The sequence below is a fragment of the Hippocampus bargibanti genome, linkage group LG04 (assembly GCF_051943395.1).
Source record: "Hippocampus bargibanti isolate YZ-2025 linkage group LG04, ASM5194339v1, whole genome shotgun sequence".
NCBI classification, from domain to species: Eukaryota; Metazoa; Chordata; class Actinopteri; order Syngnathiformes; family Syngnathidae; genus Hippocampus; species Hippocampus bargibanti.
This window is the reverse complement of record NC_142737.1, coordinates 18089977-18116383: the sequence shown is the minus strand read 5'-3', so window position 1 is coordinate 18116383 and position 26407 is coordinate 18089977. Positions and strand designations below refer to the sequence as shown.

Here is a 26407-nt window from a genome sequence, read left to right as displayed (position 1 = left end):
CCACGATGCTGCCGTATTAATGAAGACGAGACGCGTGGATGTGTCTTTTTATTTGTTTTATTTCTGCAACACAGTATGGCAGAAGGGATGGGTGAAGTCGCATGGGTTTCGTCTTGTGATTAACCTGAATCTCCTCGAGATTGTTCTCAAATGCAAAACATTGTAGATAACAAAACAGAATTAACAACGTGTGATCGTATAGTGGTTATTTACAGAAAAAGAGAATACAACACAAGTTCACTGTTATTTACAAGATGTCCCTGAACGCATCATGGGCGGAGACTCGGCAGAACACGCGGTGCGCTTGTAATGGCGCCACCCGCCACGGACACTCACGGGCAAATGAAACACGACACAGGAAACTAAATATTGTTCAATAAAAACGAAATGAAACAATTATTACCTGCAACACAGTATGGCAGAAGGGATGGGTGAAGTCGCATGGGTTTCGTCTTGTGATTAACTGCGCAATAGAAAAGCACTATGAAGCACATATGCTTCAAAGTTCCACTCGACAAAACGTGAAGTAAATAATGACACAAAAAGTAATCTGGACTCGAAATGAATAAGGGAACTAATTAGATAACACTAGACAGTACAAAAGGGGAAACAAAATAAGATATTGTCATGAAAATGCGCGTTAATCAAGACCAACAGAAAATTGCGACTCACCCTGAATCTCCTCGAGATTGTTCTGGAAACTATGGGCGGGACATAGTGCCACACTGTGCGCCGTTGCGTCACTTCCTTCATAATTTAATAACCTAAGTGTACAACTCCGTTACATACACCCCCCTTAAATTATGCAGAAGTGAGGCAACATACACACGGAAGACAACAGAAAGACCAACAGGCAAAATAGACAAGGTTATCGGGCAAGGATGTACAAAAATGCTGTCTAATTATGTCACTCATCTGACCAACTACGTCAGGTGACTGGAGTAAGGGATCTGTCGCCGGTGTGTCAGGGTCTGTGTGCTCGTCGGAGATGCACTGTACTGGGTCTGGGAAGGAACTCTGTCCCCACTAACATAAGTGGCCTCAGCTCGCACCTGCCCATTCCCCTCTGTACAAACTACATCACCCTGCATAGCACTACATAACTGTGACAGACTGGAGAAATGTATCTGTTGCTGGTGTATCAGTTGTCTGTGCGCTCGTCGTAGATGCACTGCACTGGGTCTGGGAAGGAACTCTGTCCCCGCTAACATAAGTGGCCTCAGCTTGAACCTGCCCATTCCCCTCTGTACAACCTACACCACTCTGGATTGCACTATACAACTGTTACACAGTTGGGAAGCCTCTACCTCTAGCAACACACTCATTCAAAGGTGTGCTACTGGTTAAATGTAAGGAGCTCATTCTTAGACTTAACACACGAAAACACGTACATGAAAAAAAACACACTAATTGCAAAACAGCAGGTCAGACAATTAACACACTACATGTATTTCCAAAACGGGGGTCGACACACCGTCCACCGAGTGATGGGACTGCACAGCGTCTTCATTGTGCAGCATCGCGGTCCCGGTCCGAAGTGGAGAGTCACTTGTGATCCGGGTCACGGCACCAATGTGACGGGTGTCACAACAGTGACTGTCTTCATCTCCACGATGCTGCCGTATTAATGAAGACGAGACGCGTGGATGTGTCTTTTTATTTCTTTTATTTCTGCAACACAGTATGGCAGAAGGGATGGGTGAAGTCGCATGGGTTTCGTCTTGTGATTAACCTGAATCTCCTCGAGATTGTTCTCAAATGCAAAACATTGTAGATAACAAAACAGAATTAACAACGTGTGATCGTATAGTGGTTATTTACAGAAAAAGAGAATACAACACAAGTTCACTGTTATTTACAAGATGTCCCTGAACGCATCATGGGCGGAGACTCGGCAGAACACGCGGTGCGCTTGTAATGGCGCCACCCGCCACGGACACTCACGGGCAAATGAAACACGACACAGGAAACTAAATATTGTTCAATAAAAACGAAATGAAACAATTATTACCTGCAACACAGTATGGCAGAAGGGATGGGTGAAGTCGCATGGGTTTCGTCTTGTGATTAACTGCGCAATAGAAAAGCACTATGAAGCACATGTGCTTCAAAGTTCCACTCGACAAAACGTGAAGTAAATAATGACACAAAAAGTAATCTGGACTCGAAATGAATAAGGGAACTAATTAGATAACACTAGACAGTACAAAAGGGGAAACAAAATAAGATATTGTCATGAAAATGCGCGTTAATCAAGACCAACAGAAAATTGCGACTCACCCTGAATCTCCTCGAGATTGTTCTGGAAACTATGGGCGGGACATAGTGCCACACTGTGCGCCGTTGCGTCACTTCCTTCATAATTTAATAACCTAAGTGTACAACTCCGTTACATATATATATGCATTCTTAATATATATATATATATATATATATATATGCATTCTTAAATTATTACATATTATATATTAGTAGAGAATGACCGAGCAAAGATCCTGTGGGACTTCCAGATACAGACGGACAAGATGGTAATAATTTAAGAATGCATATATATATATATATATATATATATATATATATATTATTGATCATGAAGGATTCCTCAAAGGGTGCAGTTCCTTCCAACTATCGGCCAATAACCTGTCTCTCCACAACATGGAAGCTCATGTCAGGCATCATTGCGGCTAAGATAAGTGGACACATGGATCAATACATGAGCAAAGCACAGAAAGGCATTAGTAGAGATACTAGAGGTGCCAAACATCAGCTGCTGGTTGACAGAACAGTCGCTCAAGACTGCAGGTCCCGACATACCAACCTGTGCACAGCCTGGATTGATTACAAGAAAGCATATGACTCGATGCCACACACATGGATCAATGAATGCTTGGAGTTGTATAAGGTCAACAGGACCCTGAGAGCCTTCGTTGCAAACTCGATGAGGATGTGGAAAACCACACTTGAAGCCAATGGCAAGCCACTAACGCAAGTGTCCATCAAATGTGGCATATACCAAGGTGATGCACTCTCCCCACTGCTGTTCTGCATAGGACTGAACCCCCTCAGCCAGATAATCGCCAAGACAGGCTATGGATACCGCCTCAGAAATGGAGCTACGATCAGTCACCTCCTCTACATGGATGACATCAAGCTGTATGATAAGAGCGAAAGGGACATAGACTCCCTGATCCACACAACCAGGATCTACAGCAGTGATATCGGAATGTCATTCGGGCTGGAGAAATGTAGTCGGATGGTGACTAAGAGGGGCAAGGTAGTCCACACTGAAGGGGTCTCACTCACTGAAGGAACAATAGCAGACATTGAAAACAGCTACAAGTACCTCGGTATACCACAGGCCAATGGCAACCTCGAATTAGCAACAAGGAAAGCGGCTACGACCAAATACCTCCAGCGGGTGAGGCAAGTCCTCAGAAGCCAGCTCAATGGCAAGAACAAGACCCGGGCAATAAACAGCTATGCCCTGCCAGTGATCAGATACCCTGCAGGAATAATAAGGTGGCCAAAGGAAGAGATTCAGACCACGGATGTTAAGACCCGAAAACTCCTCACCATGCACGGAGGGTTCCATCCCAAGTCCAGCACCCTGAGACTGTACACAAGCCGTAAGGAAGGAGGCCGGGGACTAGTGAGTGTGAGAGCCACGGTCCAGGATGAAACATCCAAGCTCCATGAATACATCAAAGAGAAGGCTCCAACGGATGATGTACTCAGAGAATGTCTCAGTCAATGGGGAACAGAGGATGAGGTGCTGGAAGAGGGACAATCATGGGAGGAAAAGCCCCTACACGGGATGTACCACCGAACCATAGCAGAAGTGGCTGATCTCAAGAAGTCCTATCAGTGGCTAGAGAGGGCTGGCCTAAAGGACAGCACAGAGGCACTCATCCTGGCTGCCCAAGAGCAGGCCCTGAACACCAGAGCCATAGAGGCAGGGATATACCACACCAGACAAGACCCAAGGTGTAGGTTGTGCAAAGAGGCACCTGAGACAATCCAACACGTAACTGCAGGGTGTAAGATGCTGGCAGGGAAAGCCTACATGGAGCGCCATAACCAGGTGGCTGGCATAGTCTACCGAAACATCTGTGCGGAGTATGGACTGGAAACCCCAAGGTCAAAATGGGAAACACCTCCCAAGGTGGTGGAGAATGACCGAGCAAAAATCCTGTGGGACTTCCAGATACAGACTGACAAGATGGTAATGGCCAACCAACCTGATATCGTGGTCATAGATAAAGGGGAAAGGAAAGCCGTTGTCGTGGATGTAGCGGTCCCGAGTGATGGGAACATCAGAAAGAAGGAACATGAGAAAATCGAGAAATACCAAGGGCTCAGAGAGGAGCTGCAGAGAGCCTGGAAGGTAAAGGTGACAGTCGTGCCTGTGGTGGTCGGAGCACTTGGGGCATTGACCCCCAAACTCGACGAGTGGTTGCAACAGATCCCGGGAACAACATCGGATATCTCGGTCCAGAAAAGCGCAGTGCTGGGAACAGCACGGATACTGCGCAGAACCCTCAAGCTTCCTGGCCTCTGGTAGAGGACCCGAGCTGAAATGGGGACAGACACCACCCATGGTGGGTGAGACGAGGATTTTTGTTTTTTTTATATATATATATATATATATATATATATATGCATATATATATATATATATGTATATATGCATTCTTAAATTATTAGATATTGTATATTAGTAGAGAATGACCGATATATATATATATATATATATATATATATATATATATATATATATATATATATATATATATATATATATATATATATATATATATATATATATATATATATATACCGATCGATATATATATATATATATATATATATATATATATATATATATATATATATATATATATATATATACAGTAAAGTCTCGTTATATCGATATTCAAGGGAGTCCGAAAAAATATCGATATAACCGGGACTATCGATATATCCGACCCTGTTTGCATGTAATTTTCTCCGTGTGTGCATAGAAATAGTATCGATATAACCGGGACTATCGATATAACCGATATCGATATAACGAGACTTTACTGTATATATATATACAGTAAAGTCTCGTTATATCGATATTCAAGGGAGTCCGAAAAAATATCGATATAACCGGGACTATCGATATATCCGACCCTGTTTGCATGTAATTTTCTCCGTGCGTGCATAGAAATAGTATCGATATAACCGGGACTATCGATATATCCGATATCGATATAACGAGACTTTACTGTATATATATATATATATATATATATATATATATATATATATATATATATATATATATATATATATATATATATATACTAACATTTATTCATGGCTCATTGTTAATGTGGTGATAAATAACGAACTATGCTGCATGTGGGCATAATCATGTAGAATTATCAGATGCTTCTGGTGCCAATATTTTATATTACATCCTATGTTATGGCAGTGAATGAATAAAAAACATTCACTAAAAATTCCTGGCTGTGGGGGTGGGGGGATAAAACCTTTCTGGTGGCCATTAAACATCAAAGTCAAAGGATTACTGTATATATTTTTATGTGTCACACAATGTTGACTTGAATTGAGGAATACAGGGGAATATATGCATCAAAGAAAAACACGTGCAACTGAAAAACACGTTTAATGTGACAGGAGCTCTCTTTGAAAGGAAAGACCCTCGTTGCTGAACATTAAATTTGCATCAATTGATTTCAGGGTTTGTCTTCAAGGTCTTTGTGATGTTTTTCCACATTAATTATGTGAGGCTGGTGCTGTAATATGCAGAATTCTACAGAGCTACGTATTTTCCAATCGTATACCTCATGCAATAAGGTTGTTATATTTTATCATCCATCCAGTTTTAACACCACTCATCATTAACAGATTATATACCACCCGACTCCAAGTGAAAGGTAGATTACACCCTGAACTGGTTGTGGTTTATTTAGTTATTTACTTCTTACTCTGGCATCCCTTCACTGTCTGCATATGTATTTTAGAGTTCTTTTCAAAAATTATTATTCTTCTTCAAATCTTTAAATGGCCTCGCTCCTCCTTACCTCTCTGAGCTCATCCATCCCTACACACCTTCCCGGCATCTCAGGTCTGCTGACGAGACATTGTTATATGTGCCAAAAACTACATGGAGGCTCAGAGGGGATCTAGCTTTTTCCATCGCTGGTCCCACTCTCTGGAATGACCTGCCATTGAATATTCCACAACTCCCTCGCTGCCCATCTTTAAAACCCGACTCAAAATTCACTTGTACTCTTTGGCATTCGACTCAGCATAATTCCGACTTGATCTTGGTTTCACTCCCTGTTGCTTACTACTGTCTTTGTGACTGCTTTATTTCCTGTACAGTACATGATAGCTGTCCATGTTAAGCATTTTATTACAGCTTCAATTGTTGTTAAAATGCTACATAAATCAACATGTATTGTATTCCTTACATAATGTTGATGCTGTGAAATGTAAATTTCTCCAATGCGAGACTAATAAACAACTAATAATAACTAATAAATAACTAATAATAAATAACTAATAAAGGCAAATCCAATCCAGTTGTATTGTATTGTATTGTATTGTATTGTATTGTATTGTATTGTATTGTATTGTATTGTAAATTCAACCCAGTGTTTGATGGTCTTTGTTTCGTTTTATTTTTCTTTTTGTTTGTTCTGTTTTTCTTTCACAGATCACAAAACGTGAAGATCTTTTGACAAATCTTGGAAAGGGATTCCTTCCACAATGAACCATTTTAGGCCACTGACGATGCAATCAACAAGTGGGCTAACAATTTGATAGCCAGTCTCTTGTTGAAGCCAGTCAGGAGAAGCGGGAGAGAGTGAAAAATATATGTCCATTCAGAAAAGCCTTCTGTTCTCATCTTTCATTCAAGAACTTGTGGAGCTCTTTGAAATATGTTGCTTGTGAGTGTCCATGCCAATCTCTTGTTCTAAGCATTGACTTTGTAACTTTAGTTGTACATGTAACTTTAGTTGTGGTTTACTAAATTTACTAAATTACATTTTTCTCAATTAATTATTGGGGGGTCTTTAGCTGACTGTATGAACTTGCAGTATCCACTGTTCTAGTAAAAAAAATAATGCTCCTTTAAGGAACATTCACAGTATGGTTAAAGTTCAACCATCTTGAGGTAATGATATATGCTCTTGATCAACCCACTAACTACTTGAAACAAAGTCAAAACCGCTTGTGCTTCTTGCAGTCAAGCTATAAACCTAATTTTGCCTTGGTTTCAATCAACTATCAATTCTTATTCATTGATGTCAATCCACTACTTAGTTTTCCCCAAATAACGTGAGAAGAGCTAGTCAGAAGGTAGGCATACATGTGTTTGTGTGAATATTGTTTGCAAGCATAAGCTTTCCTCTGGAGATACTTCAGCATCTTCGCACATTTCAAAAATGTGTGTTAGGTTAAATGAAGACTGATTTCTCATATCAGGTACACCAAACTATAAAGTGCACCAGATAATAAGGCGCACCTTCAATGAATGACATTTTTAAAAACGTTTTCCACATATAAGGCGCACCGGATTATAAGGCGCACCTTTGACGAATGACATATTTTCTAACTTTTTCCACATATAAGGCACATGGTCATCTTTTGAAAAAATGTAAGGCTGTGGGGAAAAATTGTAAGAATCTTACGACAGACTACTTTATTGTCTGTATTTGTCGATTTTTTGGGGGGGATCTTTTTCCTGTCACAAACAGCAGCAACACTTCCAATGTATCCCCGTGATATGAAAACACCCATCCTCATCACTTGAAGAATGTACGCGCGCACACACACACACGCCGCACGCACACATGCACGGGCACACAAACACATGGGCGCATGGGCACAAATAAACAAATTTAGCAAATCAAACGCTCTTCCCAGAAGAGAAGCTCTGCAAACAAGAAAACAATTGACTTTGTTTGTTAGACATCTCTATGCTCCTCCAGCCTCAAGTGTCTTCAGAAAGAAGTACTGTGCACCAACACCGTGAAAGAGATGATTAGGATCAAGGTCAGTTCAAAGAAGATCTGAATCTTTGCTCAGGCCAAACTCTTAAAACATGAAGAGACCATGGCATGTCACTCATGTGCTTCCTCCATTTTAAAGTTTGAAAGCTTGTGACCATTTGCTGCCTCTTTCCAAATCCATTAAGCCCCCGAGATTCACCAGTGTTTGTTTATCATTCTTCTTTATCAGCCTTGTGTGTGTGTTGCAGCGGACTGTGGATGTACAGGAGACAACAATGAAAATCTGCCAAGAACATAAAACGGTGACTTTTAATTGGCCTTCCTCCCATCTGCTATAAATTGACATTATAAAAGATGATTTTCAATTTGGAGTTCATTTAATCTATTTTGTTTGTTATGCGCACCTTAAGGAATCAGTAAAGGTATAACCATGTCCTCGATGAGAAAATGAAGAAAGAAAGATCCAATGAAATAAAAGTAAATCTCTCTGATAACACTTGGCAGACGGCGGCTTGGTACACCTCAGGCTGGAAATTACAAAATCTCAGATGAGCTGTCCAAGTGACAACTTAATCCATTTAGAGTATCTGAGTAAGCAGCGGGTAGCTGAGTCAGGGTCAGCGTCCATTGAGGTCTGTCATTCCTCACACGAGGCACAATTGGTTTACAGTATCTCTGTTAATCCATAAAAGACACTTGAGACACATAGAGAGGCGACGGGAAAAGAATGCAATCATCCTGTTGATATCACGATGATTAAAAGGTGCTCTGACACAATAACCGTCACTGATGGAGGTCACATAACAAATGCTTGAAAAGAATGGCATTTGTTCTGACCGTTCCCAAATAGCGTGGATCATGACACTGCACGATATTCTGATATTATTATGCAAAATGCTTCAAGTGATTAAGGTAGATCAGACGACCTTTCAAAAAAGGAGCACTTCAATACGTTAATTAAAAAGTTCATGTTCCAACCACAAAAAAATGAAGGTCAGTGAAGGGCACCGGTGGTCTGTCTGACTTTCTTATGAGCATCACTGGTAGAATAGAGGGTGATATTTTCAATACATTTTAGAATAGAGTTGTGGTGTACCCGTGACATGAAAAAAAAACATTTGTGTCCGGCAATGTGCGAAAAGCAACATGACTTCCAAACAATGACTCAACCGCTTAATTGGACACCAAACATTTGAAAACAAATGAAGCTCTTCAGTGCAAATGCTATTTAATATTACTTACACGGAATGATATATTAACAAATTGTATTTTACTGAACTGGTCGACCTTCAGCTCTGACAAATACATCATTTATATTGACAATACTGTACTGTGCTCATTTTCTCAGTTTGTCCTAGCTACTGATCAAGACACATTAACTTGACTTCCCCATTGTGAGAAAGATAAATTGCAAGAATGTTGATTTGAGTTTAATCACCCTCTATTATACCACTTCTGAAAGTAATCAAATGCGCCCTAAATAGAATTTCACAAACTAATCAGATCAGACAGGACATCCCATGCACATGTGTATGTCTCTTGATTGGCAAGTCAAATTTTTAAAAATGATTACTGGTGTGATCTAGATATTTTGTATGTGTAGCGTTTTCAAAAGGACATTTCCATTAATTATGTGGAGTTTTATACAACACAATACAACTTTATTATTACAGCACATTCAACAACAGCTGCAGCTGTGACAAAGGACTTTAGATATAACTTGTGGGGAGAATAAATTGGCTTTTATGAACAATATTGTAAAATCCTTAATATATGAAAACCTAGCAACTGCAGCTGCTACTGTTTGCTCCCGATGACTCATATATTGACAGAAGCATTTACAGACGGTTTATGTTTTGCAAAGAATGTCAACTCTGACAGGTGTCAACCTAGTCAACTGTGCTCCACAAGCAGAATTGGGAGGATAAATAGCCGCGTGTGCGTGTTGTGTGCGCGTGCATGTGCAGGTGCGCCCGTGTGTGCGTGCGTGTGGGTGTGCGTGCGCGCGCGCGCGTGTGTGTTTGTGTGTAAAAACTGCTTAAAGTACATTTTAATCCAGACATTGAGTTAGCAATGCGATAGTGCCATCTTCTGGATAATTACCGTCCTGCCATGACGCCCGCCAACCATGTTGGGCATACATGCAGCCATTGTAAGCATTGGAAGCACTGTTTTTATTCTACTGCTTTGGAACTGATGACGGTTGATTATTTGACAGAGTAAATTTTACGACGATTTAACGACAGCGTGTGCTAGTAATAATTATCCGCAAATAGGTGTTTTTCCCTTCGGAAGTAATTTGGAGTTTAGGTGGTTTTAGATTGTGCTGTGCTTGTGCTGCCTTTTTAATTATGGTGGATAAAGAGTATTACAATCCATATTGCTCAATATTTATTTTCTAACATGTTATATATATATATATATATATATATATATATATATATATATATATATATATATATATATATATATATATATATATATATATATATATTTTTTTTTTTTTTTTATTTTTTTTGTGGCGGGCACTAGGACCAGACATCTCACCCAGCAGGTGTACGGGAGGGGGCGGGGTTATATCACATATATTTCACTGCAGTTTCCGTTTTGGTTCTCTTTCTACTTGTTAGCAGTTGGAATAAAGACGTACTCCAATCGACCGTGTGTTCTCATTCCTCAACTGCTACACTGGTGACCCCGACGTTTGAAATGTTCATGGCAGCAGACGAAGAGATATCTTCCACGGCCATGCCGCCACGACCGGCGCCTCAGCTCGCAGCTGCCGCCTACGCCGCGAAGCTGCCCGAGTTTTGGAATAGCGACCCGGCTTCGTGGTTCCAACATGTGGAAGCGCTTTTCCACCTACGAGGCGTCACGACAGATGAGCCGAAATATTATCTGGTCGTGGCGTCTCTCAACAAACAGACGACTCGTCGTGTGCTGCCTCTCTTGCGTGCACCTCCACCGAGCAAAAAATACGCAGCGCTCAAACACCTGCTGCTCCGACGGTTCACGTTATCGGCCTCTGAGAGAGCAGACAGGCTTCTTTCTCTTCCCGGACTCGGCGACGGAACAGCAGTGGACCTGATGGACAAAATGTTGTCGCTACTAGGTTCGGATGACGGCGGATTCCTGTTCCCCCACGTGTTCCTTCGCCAGCTACCGGCCTGTGTGCACGCCGTGCTAGCCAACTCGACGTGCCTAGCCACCGGCGACTACCGAGGTTTGGCTGAAGAAGCGGACCGGGTGCTTCTGGCGACACGGAGGTTCGCCGTGCGAAGCGTGACGGCCGAACCCCTCGGCGGAGCGGCAGCGAACATCGACCCGACCCTAGTAGCTGGAGTGGTCACGCGGAAGCGACACGAGAAAGCCCTCTGTTTTTTCCACCAGCGGTTTGGCGCCAAGGCCCGACGCTGCACACCACCCTGCACCTACGAGGCTCCGGGAAACGCCAGCGCCGGTAACTGTGTGTTTCCACGAACGAAAATTCGAGTGGGACTTTATTGTGGCCTCGATTACAGTTCCGATAATCGGCGCGGATTTTTTATGCGCTCATGGACTGCTTGTGGACATTGCTAGCCGTCGTTTGATCAACGCCATCTCTTTCGCCACTTTCCCATGTGAGGCTGGAGGGCTTGGAGCGTTCTCATCTCATCTCATTTTCCGTACCGCTGATTCCTCATTAGGGTCGCGGGGGTTGCTGGAGCCTATCTCAGCTGTCTTCGGGCACGAGGCGGGGGACACCCTGAATTGGTTGCCAGCCAATCGCAGGGCACACAAAGACATACAACAGTCACTCTCACACTCACACCTAGGGACAATTTGGAGTGGTCAATCTGCCTGCCACGCATGTTTTTGGAGTGTGGGAGGAAACCGGAGGACCCGGAGAAAACCCACGCGGGTCCGGGGAGAACATGCAAACTCCACACAGGGAGGTCGGGGTGGGACGCGAACCGGCGACCTCTGCACTGTGAAGCCAGTGTGCTAACCACTCGACTACCGGGCGCTCATGGACTGCTTGTGGACATTGCTAGCCGTCGTTTGATCGACGCCATCTCTTTCGCCACTTTCCCATGTGAGGCTGGAGGGCTTGGAGCGTTGACGCACGCAAATTATTTAACGTCAGGTAACGTTTATGAACGCCTGATGAACACCCCGCCTTTTCCAATGCCGATACAAAACACGGGGTACAACATTTCATTCCCACGGTTGGCCCGCCAGTTTTTGCCCGCGCTCGTCGCCTCGACGCGGCAAAATTGGCAATGGCGAAAGGGGAGTTCGCGACGATGGAGCGTTTGGGCATCGTGAGGCGTTCCAACAGCCCGTGGGCCTCACCATTGCACATGGTCCCCAAAAGTGACGGTTCTTGGCGGCCGTGCGGTGATTTTCGTCGGCTTAATAATGTAACCACACACGACCGTTACCCAATTCCGCACATCCAGGACTTTTCCGCACGTTTGGCCGGAGCCGTGATCTTTTCCAAAGTTGACCTCGTTCGCGGTTATCACCAGGTTCCGGTACGGGCAGAAGATGTGCCAAAAACTGCAGTAATAACCCCTTTTGGCCTCTTTGAATTCCTCCGTATGCCTTTTGGCCTGAAGGGGGCGGCACAGACCTTTCAGAGACTGATGGACTCAGTCTTGCGAGGCCTAGATTTTGTGTTCGTCTACCTCGACGACATTCTTGTGGCCAGGCCTTCACCACAGGAACACCTGTCGCACTTAAGGATGGTTTTCAAGCGTCTTGATGCGCATGGCCTTATCATCAACCCTGTGAAGTGCCAATTTGGTTTGCCCAAGATCGATTTCTTGGGGCACCGCATTTCTCCACAGGGTGCCATCCCCTTACCCGCCAAAGTGCAGGCTGTGGTGAATTTCCCCCGCCCAGCCACAGTTAAAGCTTTTCAGGAGTTTTTGGGCATGATAAATTTTTACACCCGTTTTCTTCCTCACGCAGCCGACCTCCTACAACCCCTCTACGGCGCCTTGAGAAAAAAGAAGGCTAATGAACCCGTCGAGTGGGCCCCGCAACGAGTGCAGTCCTTTGAACGAGCCAAGGAAGCTCTTGCGGGTGCAACTCTTCTGGTCCACCCGATCTCAACCGCACAGGTGGCCTTGACTACCGACGCGTCTGATGTTGCCGTAGGGGCGGTGGTTGAGCAGCTTGTGGAGAACGAATAGCAGCCCCTTGCATTTTTCAGTCGGAAGCTGCAAGATAACGAACGCAAGTATAGTGTTTTCGACAGAGAGTTGTTAGCACTCTATCTTGCAACGCGCCATTTTCGTTTCCTCCTCGAGGGGCGCCGGTTCACCGCCTACGTAGATCATAAACCCCTTACATTCGCCATGTCCAAGGTGACCGAACCGTGGTCGGCCCGACAGCAACGGCATCTAGCGGCTATTTCCGAATTCACAACATACATTCGGCATGTGGCCGGCAAATGTAACCCTGTGGCCGATTGCCTGTCACGCACGATCGTTTGTCCAGTCCAGCTCGGGGTGGATTTTTCAGAGATGGCCACGGCCCAATCTGAGGATCCGGACATCCACGAACTCAAGGCAGCAGGCACGGCCCTGAAACTGGAGGAGGTGGCAGTGTGTGAAGGGGGTCCCGCTCTCCTCTGCGATGTGTCTACGGGTCGCACTCGTCCCGTGGTTCCGCAGGAGTGGCGTCGGCGAATTTTTGATTCAATTCATTCCCTTTCACACCCTGGCGTCCGGACGTCAGTCAAACTACTTGGGGCCAAGTTTGTCTGGCCTGGGTTAAGAAAGGACGTCAGGAAGTGGGCAGCTGCATGCGTGGCATGTCAGCGCGCCAAAGTCCACAGGCACACCGGGGCGAACCTAGAAACTTTTCCGATTCCGGCCAGGAGATTTGACCACGTCCATGTGGACCTGGTCGGGCCCCTCCCTCCTTCGCAGGGTTGCACACATCTCCTCACTATGGTCGATCGGACCACTAGGTGGCCGGAAGCTGTCCCCCTGACCTCCACAACCTCGACAGACATTGCCCGCGCATTTCTGTCATCCTGGGTCGCACGTTTCGGCACGCCGTCCGATATCACTTCGGACAGAGGCCCCCAGTTTGTGTCCGAGCTCTGGTCGGCCATGGCGCAGTCCTTGGGTGTGCAGGTACACCGCATTATGGCCTACCACCCACAGGCTAACGGGATGTGTGAACGTTTCCACCGGTCACTTAAAGCCGCGCTACGGGCCGCACTATCGGATGGTAACTGGGTTGACCGGCTTCCGTGGGTCCTGCTCGGGTTACGTTCAGTTCCTAAAGAAGACCTTAACGCCGCTCCGGCAGAGTTAGTACTCGGTCAGCCACTCCGCATCCCTGGTGAATTTCTGCCTGAAGCTTCGGGTGCACCTTCTTTCCCCCTTTTGCCAGGGGAGCCCCTGGCTCCAGCACCATTTCACCACGGCGTCCCCAAAATATTTGTTCCGTCTGCTCTTAGGTCAGCCCGTTTCGTCTTCGTGCGTCATGATGCCCACCGCTCTCCCCTCCGGCCGCCGTATGATGGCCCGTTTAGAGTGCTCGAACACGGGGAAAAGAGTTTTGTGCTCGATATGGGTGGGAGATGGGAGGGCATTTCAATAGACAGACTCAAGCTGGCTCACATATTTGCAGGCGAGGACGTTTCGCCGGCCCAGGTCCCACGTCGCGGACGCCCTCCAAAACCTCCAGCCTCTCCGCGGCATGCCAGGGTTGAGTGTCGTTCCCCCACTCATTTCTCACCCGGATCACCTGCCCGAGCAATTTCACCTTCACCACCGAACGACGGACTGCATAGTCGTTGTGGCAGGCTGGTCAAGCCCCCTGCTAGATTTTCGCCTTGACTGTCCTTCTGGGTGTTCTGGGGGGGGGGCTGTGTGGCGGGCACTAGGACCAGATCTCACCCAGCAGGTGTACGGGAGGGGGCGGGTTTATATCACATATATTTCACTGCAGTTTCCGTTTTGTCTCTCTTTCTACTTGTTAGCAGTTGGAATAAAGACGTACTCCAATCGACTGTGTGTTCTCATTCCTCAACTGCTACAAAGTAAATAATGACACAAAAAGTAATCTGGACTCGAAATGAACAAGGGAACTGATTAGGTAACACTAGACAGTACAAAAGGGGAAACATAAGATATTGTCATGAAAATGCGCGTTAATCGAGACCAATAGAAAATTGCGACTCACCCTGAATCTCCTCGAGATTGTTCTGGAAACTATGGGCGCGACATGGTGCCACACTGTGCGCCGTTGCGTCATTTCCTTCATAATTTAATAATCTAAGTGCACAACTCCGTATATATTATATATATTATATATTACACATATATTATTATTATTATTATTATTATTATTATTATTATTATTATTATTATTATTATTATTATTATTATTATTATTATTATGTAAACGAATGCGCTCAAAATAAAGTTATGGCAGACGGACCCATTGCGTCACACCGACGTATTTTGAAGTGGACAGAAGTAAACAACTTTTGTTCCGGTGTTTTATTGTTACAATTAGATGGACATACGAATTGGCGAGGTACAAGCGAATGATCAGATGCTTTGTTTTTAAAGAAAACAATCAGCTGAAAAAGTATAATGCCTTTATTGCAAGATAACGTTAAATGTGTTAGCAATTGCTAGCTTGCTAACAAGCTAGTCTCATCGAATACCCGTCAGCGCTCGTCCGTCTTCACCGAGACTCTCAACATTTAGAAGGATGGCAAGTGTACACGAAAGTTTGTATTTCAACCCGATGATGACCAACGGAGTTGTTCATGCTAATGTTTTCGGGATCAAAGACTCGGTCACTCCGTATAAAATCACCGTTCTGGCTTTACTGTACGAGATGACATCTTTTAAGATCACTCTACCGGAAAGAAGACGTCTGAACAAACTCATCTTACCGCTACAGCAGGTAGTTTTAAATAATGTGGACACGTTGCAGTCTGACCCAGTAGAGGTGACTGAGCGTGGTTGTTTTGTCTTGCATTTCAGAGCTCTGACCTGTCTCTTGGTCAGTTCCTCAAGACTGTGGGAGAGTGTTGTCCACAGACTGCGTATTCTGTTAAAATAAGGTTTGCTCACAACGGAAAATCCGTTCCTAAACGCATACAGCCCTTAATAGAATTCTAATATTCGACATTTGAATTATTTCACTTTTTTTTGTTGAGGTCAGGCAATTGATACATATTGTCTTATCCTCCTCTGATAGCAGAGTAAAACAACTCAAAATAAAAGCATATTGAAACATTCAAACCATCTGAGCAATGTGATGTACACAAACTAAGCAAAAGTAACATGTAACCCATACATTCATTCATCACAATGTAACCAACATTTCAGGCAGTTCGGGATGTACCCCGCCTTTCACCCATCTGGGTGAATTTCCATTATCAGAGTATTTCATGCAATAAAAATCATTTTAAAGACTTTTAATACATCTTAAGTAGGGGTGACAATAATTATGGAGGGCATTGCATACACGTTTTGCACAGGTATACGAAAGATATAGTGTATTTTTTTCCATATTTGGCCTTGTATTGTTGTTAAAGCAGCAGAATTAATCACTTTAATTATTAGTCTATCAACCCATTTTGTGAAACGTTCACCCTCACGAAGATCTGCTAGAGACTATCACAGCTGTCCAATTAATGGACTCACATTGGCGACAAACTGTTTGGATAAGGCACCATTAAACTTTTAGCCATTCCATATAGGACTGGATAAAAAAAGTCCACCCACTCGGTTGTGTAGACCCCAAAAAAATGATGTGCAACTAAAATGCATTCATTGAAACTATTTTCAGTGATTGAAAGACAAGGTTTTTCCCCATCACCCATGAATGTTTGTTCACATTCATGTTTCCGCATATTTGTAGCTGCAGAAGTTGTCTTCCAGCATCATATGTTCGTGGAGATGACCGTACCGGGAGAAATGAGGTTTTAGTTATAATAATAACCTATATAAGCTGAGCTGATGGAACTTGGAGACTTGAAAATGGGAACAAGCAGGCGGCTGCTAGATGGACAACGACTGCTGGAGTTCCAAACTAGACAGCTTTAAATTTATGTTTTAAGTAAATTAACAATGAACAAACGTCATCATTGTCACAGTGCACTCAATATCGAATTTACAGTCACCACATTTCTGAACATTGAATTGGCGCAACCGCTCTCTGTGCTTAAAGCCTCTCCAGCTAACTTAGTATAGTTTCCAGTCTCTCTCACTGATAAGCACTGAGCAATGATGAGTGTCAAGTGAGGTGATGTGGGAAATGTGAATGAAAAAGAAATACAATGCATGATAGTGTCACAGAAAATTGCAGGTCACATATGGATGGTCCTCAGCCTACCTAACTACCTCAAAGAAAATTATAGGAGAGCGTGTGAGTCAAACCCACAGTCTGATGATTGCTGGGAAAACATGTTATATCCACTTGACCTATATATGAAAATGGCAATCTTTCTTGTGGTCAGAATAACTTAGAAGTGGACAATTAATTTACAGTGTTTCTCATATTGTTTTTTTTTTTTTTTTTTTACCTCCATTCAAAGTCTTCAAGAAATGGTTGATGGTGAGCTAAAAGACATGGAGCATTTCTTTTCAACTCCGATCACCCCGTTCACTGCTTTTGATTCGGAGGCGTATAAAACCAGTGTTGTGGGTAAGTAGCAGTGCAAAGCTCCCTGAAAAAAATATATAATGGAACTATCGGTAATCGGGGATTCAACTTTACTTGTCCTGTGTTTTAGGTCTTTTCATGAGACACATGCTCCTAGCCTATAATAAGCTTTCCTTTAGTCAAGTGTACAAGTTATACAAGTCACTGCAGCTTTACTACCACAGTAATTACGCTAAGCCCAGTGAGGGCCAAGTGGCTTTGATGTCTCAAGATGAGGATGACTTTGATATGGATCTCACCAGTACTGAGGATGCAGTTGGGGACCGACTAGATAGGGAGGAGGGGGATAACTCTCCAGACGAGTCGCAAATTCGGTACGTCTTTGAGTTGTTTTACACAAAGTTTCGATGGGGGTTATTCTTCATTCGTATTATCTGTGATGTTGTATTAGGCCTGAAAACACTCCAAGCCGTGGTCCCCTGTCACAAAAACAAGCCGAGTACTTCCTTGCGAGACAAGTGAGTTTCTAACTTGAGCTGTTTGTTCTATATCCACTGACATTTGTGTGATGCAATTTTTTTGGTTTGTCCCCAGGCGTACCTTCTGAAGAACGATGAAAACAAAGCTTTAAAACCTGCATTGCTACAGGAGGAGGTCAACAACATGCTCAAGTTTAATCCAGACTTTGCTGAGGCCGTGAGTCTTTTTCAAGCTCACAATTTCGACCTTTGAATAATTTCATAGATGGTCTTCTCTTTCCTCAGCACTACTTAAACTACCTGAACAGCATCAGAGTACAGGACATATACCTCTCCACCCACAGTCTTCTGCATTATTTCGACCGCCTCATCTTATCTGGGAATGAAGGAAAAAGCAATGGAGAAGATGGCTACAGCAGAAATCTTCGCTACGCCACTCTAAACTTGGCTAGCCTTCACTGCCGCTTTGGGCACTAGTGAGTGCAAGAGCAGTAGACCTCAACAGATGGGTTTTTGGATCATCTGAATGTTCCCTTTTCTGTCCCCTAGCCTACAGGCCGGTCTGGTTCTGCAAGAGGCCATGCGCATCGCCCAAGAGTCCAACGATCATGTCTGCTTGCAGCACTGTTTGGTAAGACCAACTTCTATTTCACATCTGTATATTTTTTGAACAATTGTTGATCATGATCTTCGCCACTTTTCCTTTTCGTTTTTGACCGTCCTGCATCAGAGTTGGCTCTATACACTGGAACAGATGAAAGGATGTGACAGCACCGTTTTAACTGAAGATTCTGTTAAAATGGCTGTTCATTTCTGCCTGCCGGTGAGTATAACATACCTTGAGGATTGCTATCATGAGAAGTGCCGGGGGCCATATTTTACTGTTGATTTTTAATTAAAAGCTTCCAGCAAATGAGATTTCACCAAATCCGACATTCAGTGTCTCATCAAAGAGATGATAGAGAAACAGAAGTCAACTGAGCTGCAAATTCTTTTGTCATACAAGAACTATAATTTGTTGTTGAAACTCTTCAGCCTATAAGACACACCAGCTTAGTTTTATTTGTGATATAACAATATGAGAGAGAAAAAAAAAGTCAACTTGACTGCAGGAAGTAAGCAGAAGTGAAGTGGAAACGGAACTTGGCGGCGGCATCAGAAGCATGATTTAGGTTTTTCAGAATCCTGCCTGTGTGTTCTTGCGAATCAGATCTAAATACTAAACCATATGTTTCAATGGGTGTCAAAGCAGTGTCGCTTTTCCCAACATAATGCTAGCAAAGGTATTTATTAACATTGTCAGCCACTTGTTCAAAAAAACCGCTTGAGTTCTCACTTGCCCCAAATCAGCCCAAATCTTTCCAACGCCCAAAAAACTAATCCTGAACAATCTGAATGAGTATCATCTACCAATAAATGCAATACTTTCCAACAAACTGGTTCAGAAACCAAAAAACCTGGCCTTGGACATCTCACTAAGCAGGCTGATCTTGGAGTTTCCCAGCAATAGACTTAAAAAACTGTTCTGATGGGAGATCACACCTCATCCACCCTAATTCTCAACATTGGATTACTTTCTCTGCTGCAGTACCTGGCGTCGCTTGGCATCCAGTCATTGGTCCAGCAGGGCACCAGACAGGGTAAAATGGCACACAAACTGATGGATGCACTGAAGGACACGGACGTCCTGCACTGGAAGCACAGCCTCTCAGAGCTGATTGAGATCAGCCTGGCTCAAACGACATCCATATGGAGGATGTACGGCAAAAGGTCGGCACATAGATTGAACAAATAATCAAATTCAAATTGACATTGTTGCGTTGTAGAATCTAATTTTCAATTTACAAACCGCATTCAACTTCATTTTGGTCATTGGTAGGCTGGAATGTATGTGTGTGCGGGTGTGTGTATTTACATATTGTCAGGATTTATGAAGTCTAGTCCATTTTTGCATAGCCTCGTTTCCTTACGTGAAAAATAAATGTTCATATTCACTCATTCACTGCCAGACGATGTGCAAAAATGTGTCCACTCCAGTGCCTGGGTTTTTGTCATTTTCACTCAAATTGCAGGACCTACAGAATATTGAGTTTTAGAACTACATAAATATGCAATGCAGCGTCAGAAACCTTCGACTCTCTTCTTTCATCAGACAAAAAGAGATAATTTCTAAGTTAGATGGGTCTGGAGTTATCTGAGCTTGAAATGAGGGTGGCTGTACAAAATACAATACAATACAGCTGAAGCTGGAACAAAGCGCTAACATGGACAAAAGGGAAACGATGCCCCCTTGTGGAAGGGAAAATTATTGCCAAAGGTCTAACCAGCGCTTTATCGGCACCCCTCGCAACAAAAAACAAGACCCCAACAAATTCGGGAATGGCAGCAAATGAGTTAATTGGTTACTTTACTTCTGTTTTAGTGTAAACCTAGTCTATAAAACTTTAGACTTTATTTAATATAAGTCTGACATTGAATATTGGTATACAGATCAATTTATTGCGTTGCATGAGTACCAAAAAGTTTAAAGTTGCGTTATTTTTATTCAGCCGTACTTCTTGGAATGGACATGCAATGGATGCGAGCAAAGCAATTCTAAAATACACACATTTGAAATGGTGCAAGTCTTCTTCTTTTCCTTTCGGCTTTTCCCTTCAAGGGGTCGCCACAGCGAATCAGTAACCTCCATCTTCAGAGGTATGATACGCATGGTTGTTTTGGCCAAGCTTTTACGTCGGATGCCCTTCCTGACACAACCCTCTGTATTTATCCGGGCTTGGGACCGGCACAAGAAGACTTATGTCCCATTGTGGCTACAGAACAAGCAACTCGCTCAGTAAAAGGCTCCCAAACACAAAATGGTCATCAGCACAGTAACGGATACAAATTGAGTAATGATCATTTCAATAACTCAATTACATTACAATCTGTAAAGATGAATTGTCTGACTCCCGTCTTGTTTATATGTGCAGCACCATGGCTCTGCAGCAGGCCCAACTGCTCCTTCACATGAGCAGCTTGGAGCCGGTCAACTACGGGGTCCAGCAGAACAACACGGAGGCCTTCGCCGTGGCTCTCTGCCATCTGGCTGAATTGCATGCTGAGCAGGTCGCATTTTGGATTCTGTATACTGTACACATGATTTATGCCCTGCTATGATACCAAGCCGAGCAAAGGGAGTCGACGCCACTGTTCACAAACCACATTGACTTGTCCTACAGGGCCTATACGCTGCCGTTTCCGAAATCCTACAGCATCTGAAAGATCAGTTTCCTGCTCACACACAGCACGCCAAGGTGTGTCCTCTGGCCCGCAAGTCATTTCTCCATAAATCGAGTCCTGCATTCAGATCCTTTTTATTTTCCAACACAGCTATGGATGCTGTGTGATCTAAAAATCCAGTTTCAGAGGCATATGATTGAGGGACAATACAATTTGGCAGAGCAACTGGTCCCTTCCATTTCTGCTTTAAACAAAACAGAGGGCCTCTACAGGTAATATGAAGGCGCACATGAAGTTATTTCTCCCAAGTCGAGTTCAACTTCTGTATTTATTGCCAGAAAAGTACAAGTTTTAAAAGTTCTCCATCGGACCACCGAAGCCTACAGCATTTTGCAGCGACTGCAAGTGCACTGTGAGAAGACCAAATGCACAGAGATGATCATCAGGTACAAAAAAGCTGCTGTAATCTTACCAACCCTATCCTAATGCACAATTATAAACTAAATATGTAATGTGAACATTTCTTCTCATGAGAAATGTGATAGTTTTATTGGAGGAATCACCGGGTGCTTTGTCTCATGCAGAGTAATGCTTTCCACGGCTGAGGTCCACTGGGGATCCTCTGGCTTCTCCACAGCCCTTCCTCTGCTTTTCCAAGCCTTGGCTCTGGCCCGACAGCACCACCTACAGTCGCTGGCCTCAGAGACCCTCCTTCACCTGACCTTTACACAGGTCAGTGTCAGGAAGGGCATCCGACGTAAAAGCTTGGCCAAAACAAACATGTGAATCAAACCTCTGAAGATGGAGGACACTGATTCGCTGTGGCAACCCCTTGAAGGGAAAAGCCGAAAGGAAAAGAAGAAGAAGTACAAAATATTCTGCTGTATATTCGAGAGATGGAGAGATTTTTATTTTCTTGTTTTCCCTTTTCGTAGTTAATGTTGGGCATACCTGAGCAGGCACTTCTTGTTCTGCATGAAGCCATTGAGCCTGTTCTGGCCCATGGAGCGCTGGTGGACAAGGGGCGTGCCCTGCTGCTGGCAGCCCGCTGTCAGATGGCCATTTCTGGATTCAGGCCAAATGGACAAGGGCAAACAGGTGACAATCTCCGTCTCCCACACAAGCCCAACTTGAGTAGCTCTTCAGCCTCACATTCAGTGGCTCCTGAAGATCCTTTAAAGGGGAAGTTTTTCTTTCCAATATGTTCTGTAAGCCCCCACGAGTCTAAAAATGGCGTTCTGAGTAAAGTGCCGATTGTAGAATCTGAATTAAGCAGCAAAATCCTCTCTGCTGTCCCATTAACAGTCCACTGAAAAAGGCATTACAGTGGTGGAGTTTAAAGCTTGTGAATGTCACAAAACCGATCACAGAAAACAGGTGAATCAGGATGTCATGGCATGATTAATGTAAAGAAAATATTTGACTTTACTGTACTGCCCCTTTGTGCTTTTTTTCCCCCACGATATCCTTTCTATCCATCTTAACTTATTCACTGCCATTCACAAATGTATTTGGGAATTGAAAATATGTCGTAGAGCGGCATTCCCAAATTTGTTCAGGTTTTGTTTTTTCTTGTTTGGGTGCCGATAAAGCACTGGCCATGGCCTCTGGCAATGTTTTTTCCTTTCCAAAAGGAGGCAGCATTTTGATTTTTTCCATGTTAGTGCTTTGTTCCAGCTTGTGTGTGTGTGTGTGTGTGTGTGTGTGTGTGTGTGTGTGTGTGTGTATATATATATGTATGTATGTGTGTGTGTGTGTGTGTGTGTGTGCGTGCGTGTGTGTGTGTGTGTGTGTGTGTATATAATTTAAAGCAGATACTTTACTTACAGCATATGTATATGTGTGTATATATATATATATATATATATATATATATATATATATATATGTGTGTGTGTGTGTGTGTGTGTGTGTGTGTGTGTGTGTGTGTGTGTGTGTGTGTGTGTGTGTGTGTGTGTGTGTGTGTATGTATATATATATATATATATGCGTGTATGTATATGTGTGTGTGTGTGTGTGTGTGTGTGTGTGTATATATATATATATATATATATATATATATATATATATATATATATATATATATATATATATATATATATATATATATATATATATATATATATATACACAGTAAAGTCTCGTTATATCGATATTCAAGGGAGTCCGAAAAAATATCTATATAACCGGGACTATCGATATATCCGACCCTGTTTGCATGTAATATTCTCCGTGCGTGCATAGAAATAGTATCGATATAACCGGGACTATCGATATATCCGATATCGATATAACGAGACTTTACTGTATATATATATATATATATATATATATATATATATATATATATATATATATATATATATATATATATATATATATGTGTGTGTGTGTGTGTGTGTGTGTGTGTGTGTGTGTGTGTGTGTGTGTGTGTGTGTGTGTGTGTGTGTGTGTGTGTGTGTGTGTGTGTGTGTGTGTGTGTGTGTGTGTGTGTGTGCGCGCGCGCGCGCGTGTGTGTGTGTGTGTGTGTGTATATATAAAAACTCATTTTTTCTGATGAAAGCAGAGAGTCTAAGGATTCGCTGTATTGAATGTTAAGTAGTCGTAAAACTCAATATTCTGAGGGTCCTGCAATTGGTGTGAAAATGACAAAAACCCTGGCACACTTGTTTGCACATCGTCTGGCAGTGAATGGGTTAAGGTCCAAATCCTAGTACACCACATTCTCCTCACTAGTCGGACAACTTTGACGTACTAGTGGGGCAAGAACATGTTACTTGTCAGGCAAACACTTTATTGGTTGATAAAAATATGGTACTATTCTAGTACTACTGGTTACTTTTGACTTTCACTAGTAATACTAGGAGTGCACATATATCAACAAGTACACCGTTTTTCCTTGCTTGTCATATTTTGTCGTCTGACCACTATGGCAAAATTGCCCAACTAAGAACAATAAGCATAGTTTTATAACATGAGGACCTAAAGCTGCATACCAATAACAAGGTTACTCATGTGTGGTATATGCCTGCTAGTTATTACTAATGATTTTAGTACAGCACAATGGCTTACTGTTAAGATTTCATTGGATATGCCAATAGTATTCCTAGTAGTTGAATAGAAAAGTCATCCAAGTAATTCAGTTATTCAACCAGTATGCCTAATTGCATGACAACTGAGGAAAAAGAGAATATACGTGAACCTTCATATCAAACGTGAATCAAATGCTCAAATAGCTTTCCCTTAGCAATTGACCATCTCCCAACAGATGTGCACGCTGTGGTTTCAGCGGTGGACATGTTAAATGAGGCTGCAGTTTATTTCTTCAAGCTGAACTGCAAGGAGCACCTGCGACAGGTCCACTACCTTCAGGCTCAGCTCTACCATTCTCTGGGACAAACGTCACAACGCAACAAAAGTGCCATGCTCTTTCGCCTGTTGGACCAGGAACTGCAATCGCCGGCGCTGCCGCTTTCAATGCGCCTTTAACGCTCTTTGAACAAATAAAAAGGCTGCAATCGCCGCTAGGTGGCAGTAAGACCATGTTATTTTTGGTTCTGCTCCCAGCCCCTTGACCTTGAACATTTATTTATACCATCAAGAGGGGAATGTGGATTGAATTCTGTAGTGTTCTGGCACCAAAAATGCACTCTGCGCGATGACTTTTGTGTGGAACCAAAGTCTACCCTTCACCTCCACTTTTAAAACAGCAATTTATAAACGTGTTCAAGTCGCCCCCAGGTTGGAATGACACATTGCTCAATACAACATGGCTTCATTGCATGCGCCACAACAGTGAGCCCCGGTGTCAGACACTGCTCGATATGACAAAAGTTTATCATCCGTTGTCATTCCACTGCAGCTTTTTGATGAATGGAGCCAATCTTGCCTGGATAATATTCACAGTCTGCCGGGAGAATACTGATTATGAATCCACAGGAGAAATTTTTGATTCCACTTAGAATGTAGACATAACGAGACACTGTCTGAATTCCACTTATCTTTGGCTCGCTGTGTGGACAATAATAAACTCTATCTTGTCTGACTGGACATTTTCCCCCTGGAAATACTTGATCCCTCTTCATGTGTCCCATAAGATTTGGAGGCATCCCCAATTTGCAGCTAAATTTTTTGCAGTTTTAGCACACTTTAAAGGACAACCGACGTCTGCGGACAAGTTGTGTCCATAATTTGTAAAATGGCTTCAAATGACTTCTAATGAGCGTATTTTACAAAGATTCCACCGCATATAGCTATATTTTACTTTTTAAGACTCGCACTGAATATTCCGGAAGTCTTGTTTTCGAGTTGGTGACGAGTCCTCACCCTACGTCACTGAAGGAACGCCCCTGACGGAAAAAAGGACACATTGTAGCAGTCCTTCCATCACGTCAATGCATTTTGCTGTACTTGTTTGGTCTTAAAACTTCATGTTGCACCAAAAAGAGGCAGAAAAGGGCGACAAAGCTCCATGTAAGGAATTAATCAGCCTGTGGAAACGGGTTGAATAATTCCTTACACGGAGCTTTGTCGCCATTTTCTGCCTCTTTTGTAGTGCTACATTTGCCACCCTATTGCCTCAATATGGCACAGAATAAATTCTTTAATCGATTGCAAACATGTATGGTTTCCTCTTCAGAACTATTTGAATCATATTCATAACTGGATGAGTAACAAGAAAGCATATTCTCTGAATCTGAAGCCATTGTTTTGATTCTGCAGCAAGGCAAGACGTCTTATGGTGACGCCACGAACAAAGGGGCGGGACCTTCTGAAACTGGCCACTTCCGGGTTCATTTTTTTTGCAGATTTCGGACACTTTAAGTCATTTTTAATGGTGTTTTGCATTTGACTAAAAATATCATACTGTGTGTATTGGGTATTTTTGATGCTATAAAAAGTTTTTCTGATGTCAGGAAACAAAAAAGTGATGTCGGTTGTCCTTTAAGTCGTTTTTTTGGTGTTTGGCGTTTGACTAAAATATCAGCCTGTGTGTTTTGGGTATTTTAGATACTATAAAACGTTTTTCTGATGTCAATTAGGAAA

General features: G+C 43.0%; 1 protein-coding gene across 1 annotated transcript; it reads left to right on the top strand.

The window, feature by feature from the left end:
- The first annotated feature begins 15477 nt into the window (after positions 1-15477).
- anapc5 (anaphase promoting complex subunit 5) lies at positions 15478-26399 on the top strand. The gene is made up of 17 exons (XM_088994525.1): positions 15478-15953; positions 16034-16113; positions 17593-17702; positions 17791-18034; positions 18112-18178; positions 18255-18356; positions 18425-18615; positions 18689-18770; positions 18870-18962; positions 19728-19909; positions 21112-21247; positions 21361-21435; positions 21512-21633; positions 21700-21807; positions 21946-22093; positions 22297-22459; positions 24630-26399. The coding sequence occupies exons 1-17, from the start codon at positions 15756-15758 to the stop codon at positions 24848-24850; spliced, it is 2322 nt and encodes a 773-aa protein (XP_088850651.1). The 5' UTR covers positions 15478-15755; the 3' UTR covers positions 24851-26399.
- Positions 26400-26407: the final 8 nt, after the last annotated feature.

Bases quoted from the DNA above. Each gene is read 5' to 3' on its own strand.
- anapc5 (XM_088994525.1), top strand. From the start codon at position 15,756: ATGGCAAGTGTACACGAAAGTTTGTATTTCAACCCGATGATGACCAAC. The intron at 18,963-19,727 runs GTGAGTATAACA...TCTCTGCTGCAG, and splicing joins CTGTTCATTTCTGCCTGCCG to TACCTGGCGTCGCTTGGCAT. The intron at 21,634-21,699 runs GTAATATGAAGG...ATTTATTGCCAG, and splicing joins AAAACAGAGGGCCTCTACAG to AAAAGTACAAGTTTTAAAAG.